At 39.7% G+C, this 18,676-nt stretch overlaps 2 protein-coding genes across 2 annotated transcripts; both read right to left on the bottom strand.

Annotated features, from left to right (window-relative positions):
• Nucleotides 1-356: 356 nt before the first annotated feature.
• LOC124411665 (ATP-binding cassette sub-family C member 4-like) lies at nucleotides 357-7,459 on the bottom strand. Its single transcript, XM_046890930.1, has 18 exons — nucleotides 7,221-7,459; nucleotides 6,899-6,996; nucleotides 6,322-6,432; nucleotides 5,865-6,216; nucleotides 5,458-5,589; nucleotides 4,911-5,102; nucleotides 4,531-4,839; nucleotides 4,327-4,455; nucleotides 3,791-4,255; nucleotides 3,420-3,725; nucleotides 3,210-3,344; nucleotides 2,589-3,093; nucleotides 2,280-2,510; nucleotides 1,882-2,118; nucleotides 1,544-1,806; nucleotides 1,030-1,475; nucleotides 766-895; nucleotides 357-676 (listed from the first exon to the last, which is right to left on the bottom strand). Exons 2-18 carry the CDS (start codon nucleotides 6,994-6,996, stop codon nucleotides 581-583), a joined length of 4,137 nt encoding a protein of 1,378 aa, XP_046746886.1. The 5' UTR covers nucleotides 7,221-7,459; the 3' UTR covers nucleotides 357-580.
• Nucleotides 7,460-11,204: 3,745 nt separating this feature from the next.
• On the bottom strand, nucleotides 11,205-18,542 carry LOC124411678 (ATP-binding cassette sub-family C member 4-like). The gene is made up of 17 exons (XM_046890949.1): nucleotides 18,464-18,542; nucleotides 18,193-18,303; nucleotides 17,776-18,112; nucleotides 17,434-17,565; nucleotides 16,945-17,136; nucleotides 16,521-16,829; nucleotides 16,328-16,453; nucleotides 15,813-16,259; nucleotides 15,015-15,320; nucleotides 14,778-14,915; nucleotides 14,144-14,699; nucleotides 13,833-14,063; nucleotides 13,431-13,667; nucleotides 13,091-13,353; nucleotides 11,737-12,182; nucleotides 11,506-11,635; nucleotides 11,205-11,395 (listed from the first exon to the last, which is right to left on the bottom strand). Exons 1-17 carry the CDS (start codon nucleotides 18,520-18,522, stop codon nucleotides 11,210-11,212), a joined length of 4,206 nt encoding a protein of 1,401 aa, XP_046746905.1. The 5' UTR covers nucleotides 18,523-18,542; the 3' UTR covers nucleotides 11,205-11,209.
• Between the last annotated feature and the right edge of the window lie 134 nt (nucleotides 18,543-18,676).

The following is an 18,676-nucleotide window of genomic DNA, read 5'->3' as shown; positions in this document are numbered from 1 at the left end:
GAGCAGTTCGCAAGGTGATATTCGCGGAACTCAAAAGTGCATTCTTGGAACTAACTGTTTTATCAGCACTGCACTGATTGGCATCTTCAAAACCAATCGTCTTGCACTGACGCAGCTAAAGACCAATCAAGAGTCTTTTCAAGACTCCCACCTTTAAAAACAAACTCAACCCAAGAATATTTTACTATTATAAACGATTACAGCGAAACGATGTCGTCACATTGAATGCGCAGATAATGCATCGCTCGTTTCTCTTCCCCATTTCGTTGCGGATTGTAAATCGATCTTAGAAAAACAACACGAAGAGCAGTGTCCCAGGTCGTATCGAATCAGGATTTGAAATTCTTCATTGGTGTTTAACTTTACTTATGAATGTATGACAGCTTATACATATAGATATTTGTAAGTTATCCAGAAACGTTGAATATCATTTTGTTACAAAGTGAATTTCTTTTGAATAATTACATTGTTGTAGAGTTATAGGATGACGTTTTGTGTGGTAGGATTTTTTTATCGTGTTTATTGAGTCTGGCCTGATTATGACGTCAATCATCCATCAGATGTTATAGGAGATTTTTCGTCAAGAATTTTCCAAAGTCCTTTTTGAAGTTTGTTTAAGCATTTGCGTAAAGTAACCGTTTGGATTTTCCAAGAGCAAATTTGGTGGACCGAATTCCTGTGTGAGAAATGAAAAGCTTACTTGACCTGTTCACAAGTATTCTAAAAACTCTAACACTTCGATACCAGATTGAAAAAACAACGCACCACGATGCATCCTCCATCCATGACTAAGAGTCGATCACTGTCCATTACCGTGTTCAATCGATGTGCTATCGTCAGTACCGTACAATCAGAAAATCTTCGTCTTATGGTACTCTGGATCAGAGCGTCGGTGCTAGAGTAGAATTCAACATTATTGTGCTACCAGAATTCAAAATGAACAAGATCGAATTGGCAGCCGAGCAGGTTCTACATTTCTTAATTGACAGATAATATGACCCTGAAACGCTTGTCGCGATCTGCACTAACCTTCGATCAATATTGGCAGTAGCTTCATCGAGCACGAGAAGCCGATTGTTTCTGAGAATTGCTCTAGCCAAGCAGATCAACTGGCGCTGTCCAACACTAAAGTTAGCTCCACCCTCATCTACTGGAAAGTTAAGGGATGATACCAAGTCCCCAAGTTCTACTTCCCGTAGACTGTCCCATAACTCTGAATCCGAGTACTGATCAAACGGGTCCAAGTTGTAGCGAAGACTCGCTGAAAACAAAATTGGCTCCTGGGGTATGATAGAAATGCGGGAGCGCAGATCTTGCAACCCAATAGTCTTCGTGTCTATCCCGTCCAAAACGATTTCACCCTCCAGTCCATCTCCAGTCAATCGGAACAGAGCCGAGATGAGGGAAGATTTGCCAGCTCCGGTCCTTCCGACTATGCCAACTTTCCAGCCGGCCTCTATACACACGCTGAGATCCTTTTGTAAAATGATACATACAGTGGAATTAGAGATCATCGTCGGCTGCGACATTTTGTCGAGCATACCTTTAATACCGGTGGTTTGTCATCGGCGTATCTCATCGATACATGGTTGAAGACCAAATCACCCTTGGAAGGCCAATTAGATGGCGGAGGTTTCTCAGTGGTGAACGGTCCTTCCTTGGGTAAATCAGTATATTGAAGAATTCTCTCCACCGAAGTCATCTGCGAAACCACGATGGTAAATTTCTTCATACCATATTGCAGCGTGCTAGTCATAAGCAAACATTGTGTAATCACCAAGCCCGCGGACCCGCTGAGAAAGTTACCTAGGAATACCGGAGACAACCTTACATTATTTCAATGTTATTCTAGTTCAAATACTTAGTTCGTAGAATACCTACCATCGTTCAAAAGGATTAACGAGAAACAAACAAAAGTCGTGAAAAAGCACGAAAGCAGATCGAGGGCAAACCCGAAGGCAGTCGACGTAGCAATTGTCATGTACCATGCACCAGTGTGCAAATCTTGATGACGGTCGAACTCCTGCCGCAGCGTGTCTGCGACCTTTGCACCACAGCTTCGTATTGTCGTTAATCCATCCAGAGTAGAACTGACGTGCGAGAAGACTGGGCTCTTGGCTGCGGTAATTATTTATCGGTTCATCGAGAGACAAGCGTAAAATATAAACCATCCAGTGCAACAAAACTGACCCAGAGAAATGGGCGCACAACGTATTAACGCAATGATTAGTATTTTTCATTTATCCGATTATGTTCATGAATTGTTCTCGATAACTGACCAATTCCTTCCAGTCGTTTGATACTCTCGGCAGTCTTGAGGGTCGTCATTGTCACCCAATACGAAAGTCCACTTATGGTAACCACTGGCAAAATCGCCAAGGGTATGAAGAATATCACAATGCAGAAGATTCCGATCATGACGAAAAAAATTTGGAATACCTCCAGCATTGCTTTTGGTAGGAGTTCGTCCATCGCACCCACGTCCTTCGAGAATCGGTTCAAGATTCTCCCTGCATGGAAAATCAATTCACCGAATTAAATGTCAGGGAAGATAGAAACGGTCTGGTTAAGATGGCTGTACGACGTACCGGCTGGATTCGTGTTGAAGAATCTCATCGGAGCACATAAAAGGTTTGAGAACATGGAGTTGTGTATGTTGCGACTGGCGTTCATGCAAGTTCTCATGAAGAGAAGGCCGCGGAGCATTAGGAAAAAAATGTTGGCTACGAATAACGCTGTATACACTTCAATCGCAACGTCTGTACGGAGCAGCCCGTATTTATTAAACCAATATGATTGAGCTTCCTGATTAACAATGGAATCGTTCGACTGCAAGCGATCTTTATGAACATTGTGATTCGTCCAATAGGTTAACCAATAATCACTGGCACTTATCATTACTTGAGCTGTTATGAAAATTAAAACGAGGAAGATCAACGAACTTATATTTCCCCCCGCCAAGAAGTAACTCTTGTATATCTGTATCGATATTTTCCCCTCCCCGACGTTCTCTTCGGTGAGTTTCTCCGATTCTTTGTTACTGGTCGAAGGTTCGATTGACTCAGAAATGTCAGTTGCAGCTCTATGTATTGCCTAAAAGTATATGTCAGTGTTGTGATCAGTACTCGTAGAGATTAACCGATTAGCCACTAAGGTTTTTGAAATTTTGACAAGGCCAGAACAAACACTGTATGATTTTCAGTGGCTACCTTGTCACTTACATTATCCTCGTGTCTGTCTTGCATTTCTTCGGTTTCGCCAGTTTTTTCTGTCTTCAGAAAATCTAATGCATGCAAGCCAGCAGCGGCTATCTCATCGTAAGTTCCTTGACGTATGACGGTACCCTAAACAAAAATTCTTTCTATATACTTACCGGAATAATATTGAATTTCAAATATTGGGGAAGTTTTAGTACTCACACGGTCAATGAAAATGATGTCGTCAACGTGCTGTAAGAATTGCAACTGATGAGTAACGAGAATCCGGGTTTTGCCATCCAGAAAACCTTTCAGGCATTTTTCGAACAAATGACGACCGACGTGAGCATCAACAGCGCTCAGAGGATCGTCCAGCAAATAAAGATCAGCGTCTTTGTAAATGGCTCTGGCCAGATTGACTCGAGCTCTTTGACCTCCCGAAAGAGATGCTCCTCGTTCCCCAACAAAGCTCAAGTCACCCTGAGGCAGCTGCTCGAAGTCTTTAGCGAGCGCGCAAACTCTTGTCACCTGAAGACGATAAAAAGCGTTTGAATATTAGTCGTAGCACTTGACTAAATATTCAATCGACATACTTCTTGGTATCGTTTTTCGTCGTAGGGCTGGCCAAACAAAATGTTTTCGCGTACGGAGGCAGCAAAAATCCATGGAACTTGACTTGTGTAAGATATGCGAATGTCTCGGCTATTGATTCTAGTCTTCTTACTGTCGCCGCCACTGTGAAATAATAGTCTGCCAGCTCCGACCGACAACTCGCCTAAGAGCAGATGCAGCAATGATGACTTTCCCGAGCCAACAGACCCCGCGATAACGGAGAGCGATTTACTCTTTATTTTCAACGACAGTTCGCATAAAGTTGGTGGAAGCCGATCGCCAATCCAGTTTGCAGCAACATTAACCAATTCGATACCAATTTCATGTCTGAACTCGTCACCTGTTCTATTTTCTACAATTTCTATTTCACCGTCCTCAGTTGTTTCAATTTTGTCCTCAGTTGGTTCAATTTTGAGCACAGATCTCTCTTTCCCCAGCAGAGACTTCTGAAAACAAAAATCTTTTTACATACTCACAACCTTTCGTAGCTGAACAAGTAATCAGTATCAGCACTCACCATTTCGACATCTGCCTCAGTCTCGAGTATTACAGTTGCTGCATCATGGGCATTATGTTGTATCATGCCGTCAGTGACTGAATTTTCGGAATATTCCATTTCTTTTACTTCGTCCAACAGTAAGAATTCCTGAAAGAACCAAGAATGTAATCTATTGGTTTGACAATGATTGTGAAAGAGTTCGAAAATTCACATTGGACTAACTGTTATTCTTTTCAAAGATACACCGGCCTCAGCAGCCGAGGTAATGGCTGTCGGCAGTTCGGCAGCACATGTCACTCGCAGTGTATTGAGTAGAGTAGCCACAGGAAACACTATTTCAGCAGTCAGAGGATTCCCCATCAGTACAAACGTGATCATGGTCACGTAGTTTGTGCCTCGCCCCGTAAGTTCTATCATGCCGACAAATGCTGCTCTTAGGTGAGACGAGTGAGCAATGAATTTCATCTCCAACTTTCGAACTCTCGATACTATCAGCTCGAACGGTTTTTCCCATGCGTACATCTTGACTACCTGGAAAAATAGCCTGGCGCTAAGTCATCGGAATCCGTTGTTTGATCACATTGAATTCTCTGTACCAGTACCTGTATCCCGGAAATCATCTCGCTCATGATCTGCACTCTCTCATCAGTTCTTTCTGCAATCTTCGATCGCAGCTTGGCACTAATGTGGGTTAGGTACGATTGGACTGGCAAAGTCTGAATTACCATCGCTGCCACCCCGGCTAACGTTGCTATGCCCACAGATTGCCATATAACATATCCCATCAATAACATCTGCAATTACGCCATCATGTGGGCCGTTGATGTTGGGCGATCATTAGAAGCGTGTAGGTCGGAGTTCAGAATTGTCAAATTTCAGATTCGCTGCTGTTTCGACTGATCGAAATTCCGAATGTGGCGGAGGTTAGTAAGATTTAGAAGTCGGCCTATCAGAAGTTGTGATCATTCAGAATTCCGGTTATTGGGCGTTTCGATCATTCGGAATTTCGATCATTCGATGTAACGATCGGTCGAAACTTTTACAATTCTGATTTCTTACCCAAACTCTCATAAGAGCTTGATGGTCAGTCTCTCACGCATGAAATATTGCCATATCCAAATTTTTCTCACCACAATTGACCCTCATTACCTGTAACGGCATGATCCAAACGAGGTGAAGACAGTTTAGAACATCGTCAAATCGAGCCACGTCGTTACTTATCAAGTTAGCAACTTTTCCCGCAGCGGCATTCTTTACCGTAGTCAGATCGAGACGTAGAAGCTGAAACATGCAGCAACAATTAGCCGTCAGTGCATCCGTCAGTAAAGAGAACCCACGATCAACAAAACATCGCTGAAAGTGAATTTCCAATCACTGCACGATTTAACTCTTTCCAATACTTGCAGAGAGTCTATACTTTGGGTGTAATTATACTGTAAATCTTTCTTTAACAAGTCCAACTTCTGTGGTGCTTACGATAATGTGCTCGAGTGGTGATCTTGATGCTATCAATTTGCCGAGTATAAATATCAATCTATGGAAGCAAAATCATCTACCTTTCTGTATATCATCGAACAGCACGCAATCCTGATGCACATTCCGAGTTCCTGGGTGCGCAGAGTGTTGTGATGATCGATGAATATTATAGCGAGAGTAACGAAAGTCAAGGTGGCAGCGTAGAGGAGAGCTTCGTTTTGGGGCATCATCTTATCCCCGGAATTGAAGTAGCCCATCACCCATCTCTGGCATAATGGCTCTATGATTTTTAGCCCGAGCAACAGAATCACGAAAAGCACTCCTTGGAGCATGAACGGAACCCAGAATATCCTGATCAGAGCCCACATCAAACTTGGCCGGCTCTTCGAGTTCGGGTCTTTTCCCATCTTCGTTAATTCCTTCTTCCATTCCCTTGTAGGTCAAAGACAAAAGCTCGTGAAAAAATTCTCTGTGCAAATGGATGATTGGTTGTCACTTCTGCTTGTGAACGTGAAATAAAAAAACTATTTTACTTACATTTCCAGACGTTTACCGAGACCATCGGATTTATGAGCTTTCATAGGATCGTATAAATCTGTCATATGCAAGCCGCGTTTGACTCCTTTGGAAAAAATCGGTAACGTCCACCTACAAGTCGAAAAATCCATTACGTAACCACTGCATCAGTTTTTCTAATTCAAGGAAATTTACAATATAATTTATGGTATATTCTCGCTCTACTGATTGTTTATCTACAATCTGTCAACTCTTCAAACAGCTCCTTGATCTGTCTCGAATTCGTAAACTTCGTTTGCTGCTAGTACTAAATAAAACACATGATTAAACTTCTCGCTATTTGCTTGACTTATCCTTATCTATGACGCGTCTGTTGGATATCTAGCTTGTTTACATATTATTACAGTTTAAAATCATCATTTCGCTAATGTTTATTCAGGATTTGTCTTCTAACGCAGTCTGAAAAATAGTTCAAACGGATACTTCTGGTTGAATACAAATCTCATTTTCTACAAACCAAAAAAAAAAAAAATCGATTTGACAAAGATAACTCATAACGAATGTAACCAGAGATGTTTTTTTTCTGTGTATGACCTACCCGAAACTCAGCCAGCTCAGAAAGTTCGCTGTTTCTTTAGGGTTTCTTCGCACGCCTTCCTTCTTCATATCCATGTTTGGAAATCCACCTTCCGTCATCTGCAAAAGACAAAGAGAGAACAGAAGAAGTTGTCAATTTACACTGACCTGTAAGTTCTTTAAAAAAAAATTATATGAGAATCCTTTATTTTCATATTTGATTAGAGTAATATTATTTTTCCATTCATAAATTCAGACATATTAGACAGATTTAAAGGATGATATGAGGCGGAGGAAAATGAGTCTGATGCAACAAAGGGGTTGAACAAATGATTATGACTTACCAGCAGTTTGGTATTTTTATTTTCAGAGGACGTGGAATCACAGGTACGCAATACGTTTTCGATAATTATGCACTCCGGCAGTGTGTTGTGAGTATTTGATACGCCCTCAGCATTTTAAGTTCACCATATTCATGCTTTGTTTCGGTTCACCGTGACACCGGCGTCCGACTGCATTACTGTTGTTGAGTACGAGACGTAGCATCAACACGTTTAATGAAGGACTAATATTCCTCTGACTGAGGCACAACACTGATTACAGTAACCACTTCGATAACCAACACGCTCACCTCTTCTTGGCTGACGATAGTGGAATTCGAATCCACACATGCAAGGTACAGTCCATCCCATTATAGAAGGAAATGGAAAAACTTTGCATGAAAAACTATTGACTTGACATATTATATTCAATTTTTGTTTCGAAAAAAAATTTTGTCAGCTATATACTAGGATCATCAAGATATAGTTGATCCGCTTTTAAATCATTTGTAGCCCAATTATTTCTTGACAATTTAATTACTCACATATATTATCATAACTCCTACTATTTACCTATGAACGATGATATTATACGACGAAGATGTTCTATTGTGACAAGCGTCTCCAAAGCTTGATGAAAACAGAAGTACAAAATTTATTCCACGCTAGTGTTTTCCTTGGTAAATCGGTATCAAGATGCAAAGATTGTAATAGTAAACCCGCCGATGTCTAGACAGATATACAATGTACATAGCAAAATGTGGCGCAATTCCGTGAAAAAGCTTGTTTTATGATGTCAAGGGTGGAAGATGATTGTGACGATCTGAAAAGAATTGTACAGTCCGCTCCTGTAATTGTGCTGCTTTCCGTTATTCTCGCTCGAACGTAACCCCCACCACAGGCTCACGTCAGGTTTCATATTCGTTTCTCTCATTCGTGCCAAACGCTGGCTCATTGGAATAGCCAATAAGTCTTTGCTTTAAATTCAATTTATTGTAAGCATTTTTTTAATAATACTATTTCATCACAAAATTCATAAGATAGTAATAATATCATTGAAAATTTTTTTTTATAAATTTTCATAATCATCATTAAATTGATAATTGATTTTACTCAAAGAAATAGAGATTATATACATTTGATGATTTAGCTATACCTATCAACGTGTATTCTGAATACATTTTGTGGAATAAATGGATATACGTGTGAAAAGTTTTCTTAAAATAAAATTGATTGAAATTAGTAAATCCAAATAATCCATTTTTATATGACAAGGAGAAAAATGGGTAGAGTGAAACAAAAGATGTGTAGATCCAACAAACTTATGCATTTATGTAATGCACTATCACAGAAAAGTACATGGTATAAACATATTGGGTTGGGGTCAAAACTTGGAAGAGTCAATACTGCGAACGGCCTATATATGGAAACTTTAAACATGTAAACATAAAATAATGAAAGCTGAATTGTTCGAATTCTTCAGTCACTGGTTAGTATTCATTTTAATCAGCGACGCTTTCAAAAATCAAGATTTCGACCAATACATCTTTCGTTATTATATTTTCACTTGTTCGAACTTTCGATATAAAGGCCATTCGCAATATTGACCCAGTCAAGTTTTCACTCCCACGCAACATATTCTGAATATTTTACACTTATAACATTCGTTTTTACAATCGCAAGTACTGAATAAAATAACTTTTAATTTATCAAGTGAAACGAGTTAACTAGATATTGATCTCACTTACCGTTTCTGATATATGATTTCTACGTCGATTTCTATATTCGAAAAAGAAAGTAAAACTCAAATAATTCTAACCAAATATTCACGTCGTTATAAAAAAATCAAAATGACGCCCACGAAAATCGTCAGTTTATTTTAAAACTCATGTATCATTGAAAATTCTGGAATTACGTGACGAGTGGTCGTCACAGTTTAACCGGCGCGGTGGCACTGTTAGATACGAGAATCCGACCAGAATTCCGACGCCGGCGTGAACACGCGTCACTGGTGGGGATACCCGAGATCCAAAACAAATACTCCCCTCCCCTCCCCACCCCGCCCTCCCCCTTCCACCGGTCCGTTGCCGGCACAATTACGAGAGCGGACTGTATTTTACTTGCGCTTTGCCGGCAATGATCAAAATATTGTTTATATCACAGTGTGATATATTAATAGCAAAATTGTTTTCGGTAAAGTGAAAGATGTTTTCGATTGACGCACATTTTTTGATAATAAGATTGAGAAGGACACCACATGTTTTACTGCATTTCAATATTCATTCCAAACTGTGCATTCTGAATGAAAATTAATACTTAGGCTTTTCGAAGGCAGTGAAGGGAATATGATTATTGGAAATTACTACTTCTCATCAATAGTTCGAGCACGACGCGATTCAGCCGCAGGCTTAACTTTGGAGCAGGGTCTCTAAACGCGGTATCTGAACAGAGATAATTGTCTGAACACTCGTAATCAGAAATATGTGGTGGGGAAAGCATTTGTACATGCACTAGGAGTAGCGGCTTTATTTAGAGATGCCCCGTTTGGAGGTATTACTGTATACACTTTGAAATGACATTGAACTAATCAACTTTGGTTACTCCGGGTGATAATGATTTCTCTCCAGAGATATACGGTATCGGCAACTGGAGTGCCAAATAATGATATTTTTCAACATACCAGACTTGATCTGTGAAAATAATCACCAGCGATAATTATCATCAGTTTTATATTAGCAGGTTGCGAGAAATGTCCAAAATGTAACTAAATATGTGGAAAACCTTAGTATCAGACGCTTCTGATATATTATGAGTATTTTTAATTATTCATGTTCGATGTCTTTGACATAAATATTTCTGACTTTTTTCTGTGTTTCAGAAATTTTTCGATGTGGAAAGAAGGCAATTCTTCTTAAAAATAGGGACACAACCTTAAGGGGGTATTCTGGTCTAGAAATTTGAAAAAATTGATTTTTTTTTCTTAATATTTTCAAAGCTTAAATCTTCAAGAATATATCTTTAAGAGCATTTTTCAAAATTCATATTCTTTTCGGAGATATAGCTGTTTTAAGTGACGCGGCATCTAAACCGTCTCGGTTTCGCGCGTTTTTCTGGAAACTGTCTTTTTTAAAACGATACCCACGATTTCTCAAGTCTACTGAACCGATTTACTTGAAATTTGGTGTGAGTCTTCTTTATGGACTTTTCTATCGCACGACCTATCCTCAACCGTGGTACAAAAATGATTTTTTTTTCAGGCAGTTGCCATTTTGTGAAAAAAAAAATTTGTTCAACTTTTTTTTAGTTCCAACGATAGCAGCATTACTCTAAATTAATAATTCTCTTTTTCGGATAGCTAGTAGGGTTGGAATCGTGGGTATGGTCACGCGCCGTTTTTTTGACGTGATAACGTCTAATAAATCGATGAACGGCAGCTGCACTCACGAAAAAGCATGACTCATAACTAACGTTCCGCCTGAGCAGAGTGTGCAAGCGAGACCGAGGCACGAAAAAAAGTGCAAATAAATGTTAATTTATAGAAAAAATTGTAATTTTCAATTAAGTCCTTCTTTGTATTATACAAAATAATGATAATTCAGTGATAATAATTCAATTCAATTCATAAAAGTATACAATCTATCATCAATGTTTTCTTATGACGTTATCACGTAGAATTATCGTCTGTAAACCGACTTTACAGACAACCCGTTTTTTTGAGACCCCTCACTTCATCAGCCGCTAACTTTTTAAGTTTATAGTTAAATTTTTTCACTTTCTCTTTTCCTGTATTCTTGAAGCATTAATAAATATCTTACAAAAAAATGAATAGTAAAAATATTGATTGCCTTTTTTTCACAGCACTTCAAAAATTACCTAAAATTCATACCTCTAGACCAGAATACCCGCTCAATCGTTATCAGAGTTATCAAATAATAAACCTTCGCAGTAAATGATAACAATAATAATGCTAACACAATTCAAAGCTTTTATTTTTTGGTTGCACTCAAAATCCATCATCGCTCCACCGCACTGCTGTCAGTCTTGATGTCATTCGCTACTTCCTTATATTCAGAGATTGCTGAATCGGAGTTCGCAGCAATCTGTGCAAGTTTCTCCGCGGTCGCCTCTCCCGTTTGATGTACCATTTGGAAAAAGTAGCCATTCGGATTTTTCAACAGCAAATGCGGGGGGCCAAATTCCTGGATGAGAAATTGAAAAGAATTAGACCTCCGCACTACCTAATTCTCCACAATTTTTAATTTTTTATTTTTTCTTATTCTAGGAGGTGGTTGAAATTCTAGATACAAACCACGATGCAGCCTCCCTCCATGACTAAGATTCTGTCACTGTCCATAATCGTGTTTAAACGATGGGCTATAGTTAGCACCGTGAAATCAGCGAATTTCCGTCTTATAGTGTTTTGAATCAAGGTATCGGTACTGAAAACAGATGAATGAATATTGAGGATGCAAAGAAATCAGTCAATAACATTCTATCAATACACAGCAACAGCACTGAAAACAACACGCTTCCAACTGACCTACGGTCAATGTTGGCGGTAGCTTCGTCAAGGACGAGTAACCGATTGTTTTTCAGAATGGCTCTGGCCAAGCAGATCAGTTGACGTTCCCCGACACTGAAATTGGCTCCACCCTCGTCAATTTCCATGTCAAGGGATTTTATACCATCTCCAAGTTCGACTTCCCGCAGGCTGTCCCACAATGCGAGGTCCGAGTACTGATTAAAGGGGTCCAAGTTGTAGCGAAGACTTGCTGAGAACAATATTGGCACTTGAGGTATGATCGATATGCACGGGCGCAGTTCTTGTAGACCTATAGACTCAGTGTTGATCCCATCCAACAGTATCTCGCCCTCCAGACCGTCTCCGGCCAATCGAAACAGCGCCGAGATAAGCGATGATTTACCAGCACCGGTTCTTCCCACAATTCCGACCTTCCAGCCTGGCTTTATGTGCATGTTAAGATCCTAAGGCGAAGACACAGAAGAACGAAACTCAGAGGCAATCGTTTAAGGGGGTATTTTGGTTGAGAAATTTAGAAAAAATAGATTTTTTTTCTTCATATTTCCAAAGCTTAACCCTTTAAGAATATGTCTTTAAGAGGATTTTTCAAAATTCAAATTATTTTCGGTGATATATCTGTTTTAGTGACGCGGCATCCAAACCGGCTCGGCCGGAACGAGTCGGACAAAAGACTTTAGGGATTCTCCGTCTACCTGCGATCGTGTTTCCTCGCAAAACCTTTTGTGCCTTTATATATATACATATATATACAGGGTGTCCCAGACTAAAATACAAAAATTGATAGGGGTTGTAGAGAACGTTGGACTGAGTGAATTAACCCAAAGAACATGTGGTCTCCGAAGTCGCATTTGCGAGATACGACCGGTCAAAAAAGTTTCGCTAAACGCCGGCAATTAGGCAATATATATACATATACACATATCGCACGAAGTATCCTCATCCCCAAATTTCAATGTTTACTATTTTTTTTAAATTCGGAAAACTCAAAAAAAGTGGTACAAAAATGAATTTTTTTTTCAGGCAGTTGCCATTTTTTTGAGACCCCTCACTTCATCAGCTGCTAACTTTTTGAGTCTTTAATTTTTTCACTTTTTTTTCCCTTTATTCTTGGAATATTAATAAATATCTTATAAAAAAATGAATAGTAAAAATATTGATTGCCTTTTTTTTACGGCACTTCAAAAATTACCTGAAATTCATGCCTATATCATTTTTCGATGTACAAGGTTTGATCAGTTCGTGGCATTAGAGACTTGACCGTGAGACTCATTTTTAGCTAGATAAAGCGAAGATAAGTAACTTTCGAAAAAGAACATTGGAAATTGTTTGATTGACAATTTCATTCTGGTACCTTCAATACTGGTGGCTCGGTGTCGGCGTATTTCATGGAGACACGATTGAAGACCAGGTCACCCTTAGAAGGCCAAGCGGCCGGAGGTGGCTTGTCAGTGGTCAAAGGTCCCTCTTTAGGCAGGTTTGTGTACTGAAGAACCCTCTCCACTGAAGTCATGTGTGAAATCACTTCAGCACCTAGTCTGACTCCAAACTGAACTAAGCCAGTCAAGTTGAGGCACTGTGAGATCACAAGACCCACAGACCCGCCGAGAAAGTTTTCTGCAATAAACAGCGTTGATTAGAATCGCTGTATTCAAATCCCTGATTACTTTCTCCTTGAATCACGAGATACTCACTATTGCCAATGAACAAGAACGAAAAACAGACGGAGGTTATGAAGAAGCATGAAATCAGGTCTACGGCGAACCCGAATGCAGTCATTGTGGATAACGTCAAGTACCAGGCGCTGGTGTGCTTGTCTTGATAACGATCAAATTCCTTTCGCAGCATCAGTTCCGCTGCCCTGCCCCTACTCCTTATAGTTATCAGACCATCCAGAGTGGAGCTGACTTGTGAAAAAACTGGACTTTTGGCTGGAATTTGAAATTGTCATTAGTCTGATTTATGCAATGTACCGTTTAGAAAATATGTATTTTACAAATACACAAATCCTTGGCTTCTGTCACAAATCAACAGCTTCTACAAATTTTTAGTTTAAACATTGATAATGGACTGTATCTAAATAAACTGTGACTTACTGATCCCTTCCAGCCGCTTAACGTCTTGAGTGGTTTTGATGCAGAAGATTGTGACGAGACATAAAAGTCCAGCTACTATGAGTACAGGGACGATCGCCAATGGTATGATGACGATTGTGATGGAGAATATTCCAATTATGACTGCGAAAATCTGACACGTTTCCAACATCGCTTTTGGCAGAATTTCGTCCATAGTTCCCACATCTTTCGAGAATCGGTTTAAAATCCTTCCTAGGTTGTTGAAATGAGTTTAAAAAACCTGGCACCAAGTTTAGAAAATAATTAGTGCGCCAGAGTCAGGTTTGACATACCAGCTGGATTTGTATTGAAGAATCTCATGGGAGCCCGCAAGAGGTTGGAGAACATGGAGTTGTGTACATTGCGGCTGGCGTTCATACATGTTCTCATGAAAAGCAAACTGCGCGTTAAAATCAATAAAATATTCGCCACAATCAATGTTGTATAGACTTGAATCGCGATGTTTGTACTTAGCCGCCCGGATTCATCGAACCATAGTGATTCGATAACGGCAAACGCCTGTATTGTATTTTTTACATCAATATTTTGGGAAGACGCATTACCATTATTAATGGCAACGTTTGATCTCGGTGCAGCTGCGATTGAATTATGATTTGTCCAGTAGGACAGCCAATAATTACTTGTATTTGCCACCACTTGTGCGATTATGAATATTACGATAAGTAAAATCAACATGCACGGATTTCCACCTGCCAAAAAGTAACCCTTATATACTTGTATTGACATTCTTCCTTTTGCAATTTCCTCCTCGTTCAGATCTTCAGATTCTTCGGTATTCTTATCAGCTTTCTTCAATTCATCAGTGCAATCTTCAGTTGCGTCTGCTGCCTGTAAGCAAAGTTTGTAACGCGTTACTCATCGGATCCCAAATCCTAAAAAATGTATTCGGAATTTTATCAGTGATACCATGTCATCCACGTCATTCTCGTGACTTTCGTCTGCCTCTTTGACTACTTCGTCTACTTCCATTTCGGTAGAACTCAACTCGTGGAAAAGGCTGGTTTCGGCTAGTTCGTCGTAAGTACCCTGGCACATCACTTTACCCTGGAATCAAAAAAACTCTAACGAAATTAAGGACCTTCTTATCTATTATTGGTGTCTTATACTCGAAACAATAATGAATAAAGAATCCATTCTACTTACTCGATCGATAATGATAACATCGTCAACTTGTCCTAAAAATTGCAGCTGATGAGTAACGAGGATTCGAGTCTTGCCTTTCAGAAAGTCCTTGATGCATTTGTTGAACAAGTGACGACTGACTCGAGTATCTACAGCGCTGAGAGGATCATCCAGTAAGTATAGATCAGCGTCTTTGTAAACGGCTCTGGCCAGATTGACTCGAGCTCTCTGACCTCCTGATAACGATGCTCCTCTTTCACCAACTAAGGTCAAATCACCGTGGGGCAGCTGTTTGAAGTCTTTGGCCAGTGCACAAGCTTCCGTTACCTGCAGAAAATAATTTAAGTTCACAAGCTTGTGGCGGATTCACAGTAATCGAGGTACATCTCACCGATTTTTTTCATTTTATGGTATAGTGTATCACATCAAAAAACATTAGACACACCTTTTTTCTTACGTGCTAATTTAGCGATTCAAAGAGTAAGGACCACTTTAAAGTTTATATTCAAGAAAATGTGGAATGAAATCATCGAGAGTAAAAACACTGAGCATATCATTTTCTGTTCATACTGATTCATGTCGAATTATTTTGATCAAAACACCTTACATCATAACCGAAAAATCCTATGAAGTGGATAATTGGGGGTAAACTTCAGGGGTCATTCCTACCTCTCAAACAGTAACATTAGCATGTAAAAATAAATACGTCCTTAACGTTTTTTAGTGTACTGCAACGTTCAACAGAACGATGAAACTCGGTGAGGTAGACACGACCACGGATACTTTCTCTGTTAAGTTATTTGATTTTTGTAATTGCACCTGTTGATAGCGTTCCTCGTCGTACGGCTGCCCGAATAGAATGTTGTCACGTACGGAGGCAGAGAATAGCCATGGATCTTGGCCAGAGTACGAAATGCGAATATCTCGATTGTTGATACTCGTTTTCTCACTGTCTTCGTCAGTGAAGAACGAGAGTCGTCCAGACTCGGGCGGCAACTCGCCTAGCAGGAGATGCAGCAATGATGACTTTCCGGAGCCAACAGAGCCCACAATCATAGCGAGTGATCGACTCTTTATTTTCATTGAAACTTCGCACAAGGTTTTCGGTTGGTGCCCACTAATCCAATTGGCCATCACACTGGCCATTTCAATCCCAATCCCATGCTTGAACTTTTCATTTATCTTGTTTTCTATATTCTGCACCTCGTCGCTTGTGACACGTTCGATGTCTGTTGTTCCTCTTTTTTTATATCGCAGTAACGGTTCCTAAGGCAACTAATTGTGTCAGTTACAACAACACTTCGCAAATGTACCAGTCTAAAAATAGCACTAACCAGTTTAACTTCGTCGACGTTTTCCAACACATCATTTGTTGAACGATTTTCATTTTCTTGCGTCGCATCTTTGGGCATGGTTTGAAAATTTTTCAGTTTCTTCACTTCGTCCAACAATAAAAATTCCTGGATAAAATTCAGAATTGGTCGTAAATAAACCGTGAAGATGTATGAACGAAGAGAATGGACTAACCGTTAGTCTTTTCAAAGACACACCAGCTTCAGCAGCCTGGATAATTGCTTGCGGAAGCTGTATGGCACACGTCATTTGCAGGGCGTGAAATAGACTGGATACTGGAAAGACTACTTCTGCAGTCAAAGAATTCCCCATCAGTGCGAAAGTGACCATTGTCGCGTAAATTGTTACAGGTCCTGAGAAATTCATCATGCCGAGATGCGTTCCTCTTAGGTACGTTGAAAAAGCGATTAGTTTCATCTCCAGAGCTCTAACCTTCGATACAACCGACTCGAATGGTTTTTCCCATGAGTACATTTTCACTACCTGCAGTAAAAATTCACTCTATGAATACATCGTGAATTATTCGAAGGATATCATCACGGAGATCCAGTTCAAAACATGGGACCTACGTCATCCTCAATGTCCACTTTCATAATACCTGTATTCCAGAAATTATTTCACTCATGACTTGTACCCTTTCGTCAGTTCTTGTTGCGATGCTTGACCTCAACTTGGCGGCAACTTGAGTCAAGTACCCTTGAATGGGTAAAGTTTGGATTATCATCACCCCGATCCCTACCAACGTTGCGAAACCCACCGATTTCCACATCACATATCCTATCAACAAGATCTGTAATCATACTTCAATCAGTCACTTTATCGTGCAGTTGAAACTACAACTTCAAATTAGTCCCTAGTAGCGTTGCCTTCAGTTGCAAAAATTTGCACCCTATGGAAAGTCTTTCTACAAAGTCGATACAGAATCTTCCCTGACAGCAAGTTTTCGTCACCTGACAACAGACTTATGCAAGATTTGGAATAATGCAAACTCTGATGTCAGACTTGCAATCAAATGTGGAAGTAGACGTATCGTGTCCGCAGTTGCAGCCTGTAGGCAGACTTACAGAATCATACTAGAGGGTGTTACCTGCAATGGCATGATCCAGATGAAGTGGAGGTATATCAAAAGCGTGTCGAATCGAGCCACATCGTTACTTATCAAATTGGCCACTTTTCCCGCTGTTGCATTCCTCGTTGCAGCTAGATCGAGGCGTAAAACCTGAAGACCATCATGATAACAATATACTTTTTAGCATGCACCGTGAATTTACTCCATTCCTGTTTATCTATAAATTCTGCTGACATGCTATGCAAATCAAAATCTCCCTTTAACTGGTTATGTTACCTACGATAATGCATTTAAATGCTGTTCTTTTCGTTGTCAATTTCATAAATAGAAGCGTCAGTTTATGTTAGCAAAAGCGTCTACCTTTCGGTATATCATCGAACAGCAAGCAATCCTGATGCACATGCCAATTTCCTGGGTACGCAAATCGTTGTGATGCTCGATAAAAACGATGCTGAGAGAGATAAAAATCAAAATCCCAACGTTGAGCAGAGCGTCGTTCTGCGTGGTAGAATTTTGATCCGTATCAAAATAGCTAATCACCCATCCTTGGCACATTCGCAACATAATTTCCAGCACCATCAACTGGACAAATAACATCACTCCTTGGATCATGAATGGCATCCAGAATATTCTGATCAGTGCCCGCAACAAACTTGGGTGGCTTTTGGGCCTTTTCGCCAACTCCTTTTTCCATTCTCTGGGTCAAATAATAAATTGCAATAGAGTACACTGCGAGTAATCCGATCATAAGTTACAATGAAATACAATTTTCTTAACCTCTCGAGACGGTCACCGAGGCTTTCCGATTCATTGGACTTTAGGGGATCGTACAAATCTTCAATCTGCAAGTCCCGCTTGTATCCCTTTCGGAAAATCGGCAATGTCCATCTGTAATCCGCAAAAATTATCTACTACCAGATAGGACTTTTTCTCTATGTAGAAAACTAACAGATAATATAATAATTTCGAACTTGTTATTATTTTTATTATTGCTATTTTTTCATTTTATTTTTTTATTCTTATTTCAAAATCTTTGAGCAGTTCTCACCCGAAACATAGCCAGTTCAGTATATTTGCAGTCTCCTTCGGATTTCTCTTCGTATCCATATTCCAGACGTTTATAATTCCTAGCGTGGTAGCTTTTTATATGCATGTATCATACAGTTCGTAATGATTATACTGATTATTTCTGTCTCTGTGAAAAACAGAAATATTAAAACAAGTCTATAAATATTGTTAACAAGCCTGAAGAAATAAGAAT

This window comes from Diprion similis, chromosome 10 (genome assembly GCF_021155765.1).
Source record: "Diprion similis isolate iyDipSimi1 chromosome 10, iyDipSimi1.1, whole genome shotgun sequence".
Lineage (NCBI taxonomy): Eukaryota > Metazoa > Arthropoda > Insecta > Hymenoptera > Diprionidae > Diprion > Diprion similis.
This window is presented reverse-complemented; position numbering and strand designations above follow the sequence as displayed.

Excerpts from the sequence above, each read along its gene's own strand:
- LOC124411665 (XM_046890930.1), bottom strand. The coding sequence starts at position 6,996 with ATGACGGAAGGTGGATTTCCAAACATGGATATGAAGAAGGAAGGCGTG. Across the intron at positions 3,726-3,790 it reads ACGAAAAACGATACCAAGAA|GTGACAAGAGTTTGCGCGCT; the intron begins GTATGTCGATTG and ends TATCGTCTTCAG. Across the intron at positions 2,511-2,588 it reads CTTCAACACGAATCCAGCCG|GGAGAATCTTGAACCGATTC; the intron begins GTACGTCGTACA and ends TTTTCCATGCAG.
- LOC124411678 (XM_046890949.1), bottom strand. The coding sequence starts at position 18,522 with ATGGATACGAAGAGAAATCCGAAGGAGACTGCAAATATACTGAACTGG. Across the intron at positions 15,321-15,812 it reads ACGAGGAACGCTATCAACAG|GTAACGGAAGCTTGTGCACT; the intron begins GTGCAATTACAA and ends TATTTTCTGCAG. Across the intron at positions 14,064-14,143 it reads CTTCAATACAAATCCAGCTG|GAAGGATTTTAAACCGATTC; the intron begins GTATGTCAAACC and ends TCAACAACCTAG.